At 52.1% G+C, this 6,852-nt stretch overlaps 1 protein-coding gene across 1 annotated transcript in view; it reads left to right on the plus strand.

Moving 5' to 3' along the window:
- Positions 1 to 3,068, plus strand: part of SLA2 (Src like adaptor 2) — a 4,839-nt gene extending 1,771 nt beyond the window's left edge. The window contains exons 5-8 of the mRNA XM_035344295.1: positions 477 to 580; positions 1,449 to 1,598; positions 1,743 to 1,869; positions 1,949 to 3,068. Coding sequence (XP_035200186.1) covers positions 477 to 580; positions 1,449 to 1,598; positions 1,743 to 1,869; positions 1,949 to 2,108 — 541 coding nt within the window. The 3' untranslated portion in view covers positions 2,109 to 3,068. The remainder of the gene's footprint in view (positions 1 to 476; positions 581 to 1,448; positions 1,599 to 1,742; positions 1,870 to 1,948) is intronic.
- The last annotated feature ends 3,784 nt before the right edge of the window (positions 3,069 to 6,852 follow it).

A 6,852-nucleotide genomic window follows, 5' to 3' on the forward strand; every position in this document is an offset into this window, starting at 1 on the left:
GGGGGGGGGGGGGGGGGGGGGGGGGGGGGGGGGGGGGTGGGGGGGCATGTTCCGTAGGCATTGGGGCACCCAAGGGATGGCTCTGCCATCTCCTCCCCAGTGCTACCGGGTGGTGGGGGCAGCAGGAGTCCAGGCAGGGGCAGAGGAGGGGTGCTTTGTTGCTGCTTTCCCACTTCAGAGGAGGAGGGATTGTCCCTGAGGCCAAACCCCAGCCACTGTGCTGGGGCCTGAAGTTCCATTGCTGACACTCAGCCATGGGGCAGAGCTTGGTGATGTGGCACAGTGTGCAGGGTGTCCCAGCCCTGTATCCCCATGCCTCAGGCTGCACAAGATTGAGGCCAGATGCTGCACCCTGCAGCCCACAGACTATGCTGTGGGACCACCCCACCTGTCCCCATCCCCAGGGCGTGAGGTGCTGCCACCCTGCTCAGGCAGCCTCATTGGCACAGCTCTGCCAACACCCACTGCCCATCCAGGTGGCTGTACGAGGGCATCAGCCGGGAGAAGGCAGAGGAGTTGCTGCTCTGTCCTGGCAACCACAGTGGGTCCTTCCTGATCCGGCAGAGCCAGACCAGGAGAGGTGAGTGTATGGCCCCACGGTGTGTGCTGAAGGGGGAGGGAGGGGTGTTCTGGACAGACAGCCCCAGGCAAAGAGGGTCTTTGACCAGACAGAAGGGATAGGCAGTTCTGCTGGGCTGGGGCAGGGTGGCAGTGGCGACAGCTCCATCGCATGCAGGACAAAGTTGATCCCCTGAGACTCCCCCAGAGCCTGTGCACAGTGCTGTCAAGTCCTGATATCACCTGCTCCTGCCCTGCCCCAGCCCCCTTTCCCCCCACCCCTCCCCCAGTGCACTTCAACCCTCTCATGGCCCGTCTACTCCAGGGTGCTGAGGGTGCAAGCAGGGCCCTGTGCTGTGGGGCTGCTCCTCCATTGCACCTGGTGGCAACGGCAACACATGGTGGTTTCCTGGTGCTGCTGCTCTCTGCTTCATGCCGAGCCTCTTCCTCCACCACAGGGCCCCAAAAGAATCAACAAACAGGCTTCCTGCAGCATTTGGTTAAGCAAAAATGTGCAAAGGCTCAGCCTCAAAGATGAAACAGGGGCCCCATCCAGCCCCCACGAGGGAAATCCATTGAGTGCCTAGCCCTGGCGCAGGGCCAAGTCTCAGGGCAGAGCTCAGCTCAGCCTTTCTCCCAGCAGCTTTATGCTCCCTGCTTGCAGCAGCACCACCACCATCTTGGTGCCATGGCAGCTTTCAGGGGACACTGCTTGGACTCTCCTGTCCCCAGGGTGGGGTGCTTGTGATGTGGGGCTGGCACCCCGTGGTAGCTGCATGGGCCCATGAGTGCTCCCAGCCACGCCAGTTGGGTGACAAAAATTGAGGCTGCTCCAGCCCGGGGCTGAGTGGGGTCCTGCCCTGTGGCACCCCAGCCCTGCACCCTTGCAGGCTGCTACTCTCTGTCGGTGAGGCGCACTGAGCTCACCTCATGGGACTCGGTCACACACTACCGCATCCACCGCCTGGAGAATGGCTGGCTCTACATCTCTCCGCGGCTCACCTTCTCCAACCTGCATGACCTCGTGGACCACTACACAGGTAAGGCCCACCAGTCCCCGGGCCAGATGTTGCCTACCAGGGCCCTGCGGGGAAGCAGGTGGGCAGTGGCTGGTCCAGCACCTGCCCATGGGGCTGATGTGCAGGAATAGGGGCACTGCACTGATGGCACTGGCCCCCGCCCAGAGTGTGGGGAGGGTCTGTGCTGTGCCCTCAGGCAGCCCTGCTCCACGGAGAGTGTGAGGGCAGTTCCAGCTCTGGCCCAGCCCACCGTGGTGAAGAAGCCGTCACTCAATTGGGACAAGATTGACAGGTAGGGTTGGCTACCAAGGTTGTGGGTTCCCCCTGGGGGACTGGCACTGCCTGCTGATGGCCCCATCTCCCCCCTGCAGTTCTGTCCTGTTGTCAGAGGCTGTGCCACCACCGGAGGAAGAGGAGGATGACTCCCCCATCAGCCTGGGCCTTCGGGAAGCCATCAGCTCCTACCTCCTCCTGACAGATGAGGAGGTACCAGAGATGGGAACTTCAGGGAAAGGGGTGAAGAATAGCTGAGGGCAGGACCCCCCTCAGCTGCAGCCCCAGAATGGGCACCCAGGCCTGGTCGCAGCCTTCACCTGCCTCAGATGCTCTCATTCACCACAGCTGGGTGCCCAGGGACTGCGCTCCTGGGGAGCGAGGACCCTCCAGCGCTGATGCCCAGGCACCTCAAGACATGGCAAGGCCTTCATCCCAGCCCCAGGTTTCCTCTCTGTGGTCTGCTGAGCCCCCAGGCATCACCCCAGGCCTCTGCCTTCTGCTCCCATGGGACGCTTCCCCGACTGCTCCACGGAGATGGGCCTGCACCTGGCCTGGCCACAGCTGTGCTCACTGACAGCAACACAACTCAGGCAGGGGCACAAACCAACCTAATCAGGCCCCTCACTTCATGTACAGATTATTGTTTTTTGAGTGATAGTGTCATCTGTGCAGCACAGGGCCTGGGAGCACGCCCCCTCTTTTTATCACTTCCTTCAGCCTGATGAGGAACAGACCCTGCCCCAGAGCAGAAGCAGCCAGGAGGAAACCACCCCACTTTCATCACAAGAAGCTGCTTTTTAAACCTTTAAACTGTCCATTAACCAGGATCCTGCTGGCCAAACAGCAATAACTTTCCAATATCTTAATGAAAGAGCACCTCATTAACAGGTGAAGGGTGGTGACTAAATCATGAGCTGACAGCTGTAGCAGCAGTGCCAGTTTCCATCCACTACATCTGTGGGGGCTTTGCCTGTGCTGTTGCCCTGGCCCAGATGGTTCCTGCAACACTGCTCAGGATACATTAATCAGGCCTAGAGGTTTAAAAATGTTTATTTTAACTGATGTTCTGGGAGGTAGGGGGAGATATTGATCCAACAAAAAGACTAGATGAGAGAAGAGAATGCAAACATTGTTGTCAAATGCTGATCACCCTTTCAGCCAACTGAAGCAGGCTGTGACCTCATTAAAAGCAGTAAAAACGCATCAAAACAGAAAGACAACTGAGCCCTCATTTTCAGCAGCCCCTTATCAGCAAAGAAAGGTTTGTGGAAAGCGCCTGAAGCTTCCTCTGTGGTGAGAATTGATGTAGAAGCAATTTCACTGCCTAGTAACCTTCTTTCCTTCCTTCTTTGAGCTCTCAGAAGTTGCTGCAGCAAGACCCCAACTATTGACGTGTTTCCTACCTTTTACACACTCAAATCGTCACTTCATTTTTCACATCTAATTACTTTGCTCTTGCACATCCATTGCAAATTTTACCTTTCCTTCTCTTAAGCAGCCTGTAACTTTACATGCTTGCCGAGCCTGGGCCCAGGTGCCGCCTGAGGGCAGGGGCTGCCCAACTCCTGGCCCCAGTGGGGTTTATTCCTCAGCCTCCAGTCTGACCCACAGTCAGCCAAGGCAGCTGCTGGTGCTGAAGGAAGATGTAGTTAAGCAGCTGCCTCTGCTATTTGCATTCTAGTGACTTTGTAAAAATGAAAGACACCTGGCTCCAAAGCCTATTTAAGTCCTTTCCAAGCCCATCTGCCTCAGAGCCTTCCTTCCTTCCAGCCCCATGGCAGTTCTGCTCCCAACCCTAGCAGCTCCTGGTTCTGCAAACACTTCTCTCCTGCTGGGAAGCATAGGCACAAACCCCAGTGTTGTGGCCAAGGCTTCTGCTTCAGCCCCACTCCCTGCAGCACAGCACTGCAAGGGACAGACCCAAGGGTGCATGGGCAGCAGGAGCCCTGCCAGCTGCCTCAGGCTGCCAAGGCAGGGCAGGGGGAAGGGGCCTGCTGCTGCAGGCTGTCCTCAGCACCCAAGGTACTCCAGCTGCTCAGGGAGTGACTGGACAGCAGATACTTTCCACTGCATTGCAGGCATGCTGAGCCTGCAGAGATGTGGCCGTTTTGGCCAGATTAGCCACATGGTAGACAACACTGACCTCTTCTGAAAATTGAAATTATGAGTACTTAGTGACATGCAAACTGCAGCATCTCACTGAGCCTATGCTCTGCTCCTCCCCATCCTCCATGAAATAATTTCATAGAATCATTAAGGTTGGAAAAGACTTCCAAGATCAACAGGTCCAACCATCACCCTACCACCACTCTCACCCCCTAATCCATGTCCCTAAGCACCAGGTCCAACCATTCCTTAAACGCTCCCAGGGACTATGACTCCACCACCTCCCTGGGCAACTCATCCCAATGCCTGAATGTTCTTTCTGAGAAGAGATGTTTCCTTATTTCCAACCTAGACCTCCCCTGGCGCAACTTGAAGCCATTCCCTCTAGTCCTATCAGCTGTGAGAAGAGGCCGACCCCCAGCTCCCCACACCTTCCTTTCAGGTAGTTGTAGAGAGCAATAAGGTCAGTCCTCAGCCTTCTCCAGACTGAACACCTCCAGTTCCTTCAGCCACTCCTCACAGGACTTGTGTTCCAGGCCCTTCACTAGCTTTGTAGCCCTTCTCTGGACATGCTTCCAGGGCTTCAATGTCCTTTCTGTACTGAGGAGCCCAGAACTGAACGCAGTACTCAAGGTGCAGCCTCACCAGAGCAGAGCACAGAGGGGACAATCACCTCCCTGGCCCTGCTAGCTACACTATTCCTGATACAAGCCAGGATGCTGTTGGCCACCTGGGCACACTGCCGGCTCATGTTGAGACGAGCATCAATCAGCACCCCCAGATCCTTTTCCTCTGCACAGCTTTTGAGCCACTCTGCCCCAAGCCTGTAGCGCTGTATGGGGTTGTTGTGGCCAAAGTGCAGGAATTGGCACTTAGCCATGTTGAACCTCATCCCATTGCCCTCTGCCCATCGACCCATCCTGTCTAGCTCCTTCTAAGCATCCTCTCCTCTTTCTGCAGAACCATGGCCACCAAGCCTTTGCTGAGATGAAAGGGACTTCTGAAGGTATTTGAATGAGCTGCACAATAATCAAAGTATCTCCTTTTGGTCCCCTGTTCAGAGGACACAGCTATGTCTGCAGCCTAGGTTCAGTGTGGCTCTCAACAGCCAATACACTTGACACTCCAAGGCATAGAAAAGCAGCAGTTTGGGAGCAGGTTCTATTCCGATGACCCTTGCAACAGCACACATACTCAATCCACGTATCAACCAACTGCTCAGAAGCCTTCAGCAGTACATAAAACCCTACCTCTACCCCAGAGGCCAGCAAACCCAGGTCCCTAAGCATGGGAAGCATGCACCCACAGTCCTTAAACATGGCATATTTTTAATACTCACAGGCACTGTTCAGCCATTACTGATGCAAAAACTCTATGGTTCCCCCCCCCCCTTTTTTTTTTTTAAATCTAGTTTTTAGAAGCTGTGCTACTATTACTGAAGCATTCATTATCTGGAAGACTTCCTCTTTGGTTTGCATTTTTCTGCATGTACAGTCTAATGAGGAAAAAGTGTATTGTTTTCTGAGGTTTTGATTACTTATTTGAACAATACTTTATTGTGAGGAGAGGAGTGCAGAGCTCTAGGTATTGTCTTCACAAGAGTGAAGATCAGTTTAAACACCAATGCTGCAGCAGCAATGTGTCAATGAGATTCCAAGGTCTGGATGACAATCAGTGGTATATCATTATAATTAGAATAGCTGGTAACATGGAGAAGTAACAGTGAGAATATTCAAATGTTTGTGTATAAAATTTCTTAGACTGACAAAGCCTCAAGATGAATCTACCCATGTGTAGGCTGATGATTTGGCAACTGTCTCCTGACATGACATTCTACCCCCAGGAGAACCCTAACACCAAGCAAGTAAACACCAAGCAAGTACAATATAAAGCAGCTCACAGCAGAGGGCACACATTGCCAGAAACATAGCCAGACACTACACACATTTCAGCACAGTATTTCATACTGCTGATCACTTAAACATCATAGCCAGGTTTTCTAAATGTGAGCAGATTTCATTCAACCATGAAACACAAGCCTGGGTCTGCCATCAGTGGCTGGTTCCTCTGGGCTTCACAAGCCAGGCTCCAGCAGAGCAGTACCTTTTTGCTTGACAATCTTGGAGCTCTACTGGAAGCTTGTTTCAAGAATGAAGTTATGCAGACTGGCTCGTTAGGACAAAGGAACAAACTTTCCTTGTGTTTATGCTTTATCATCACTCCCTTGTACAGCAAAGACTCAGCTTTTCCACTAAGCTTGCTGCTGCTGCTGGCCTTCAGTTTGACCAGTAGCTTTCAGGATTAGTCACAGGTGCTACATAACCATTCCCTTTTAGCTCAAGCCTCCCAGGTCTACCTGAAACACCTGCTAGCCCACTGCTTAAGGGGCAACATCTACACCTCAAAATAGTACTGAAATTAAACTTGAGTCTTTTCTGAAATAAATCACTAAAGAGATGAGCCAGGTGCCTCTCATTGACACTGCAAAATACAAAATAGTCTGCAGTATCTCTGGTGGGCTTCATCATTGAAATATATATATATTTTAAGTGTTCAATTATTATTATTATTTTTGGATTTGTGAATAAAATATAAGCTCCCTTTCTAAAACAGTATAACACAGAGTTTACCTATTAGGAATATCTATGAGACAGATCTGGAAAACAAGCACTGATACTTTGAGAACAATTAAGATCTCCGTTCTGGTCTAACAACTATGTTTCAATGTGAATTTCAATGTGAAGTGTACACAAAAGTCCAAAATTATTTTAGTGAATAATCATTAATTGAAACAAAGACTATACTAAGACTTAACCAACAAAAACCTATTTATTTATTCCAAACACCAAGGTACAGTTTTCAAGTTTTGCAAATATTGCTCCAAAGCAAAATT

The sequence above is a fragment of the Oxyura jamaicensis genome, chromosome 20 (genome assembly GCF_011077185.1).
Source record: "Oxyura jamaicensis isolate SHBP4307 breed ruddy duck chromosome 20, BPBGC_Ojam_1.0, whole genome shotgun sequence".
Classification (NCBI taxonomy): domain Eukaryota; kingdom Metazoa; phylum Chordata; class Aves; order Anseriformes; family Anatidae; genus Oxyura; species Oxyura jamaicensis.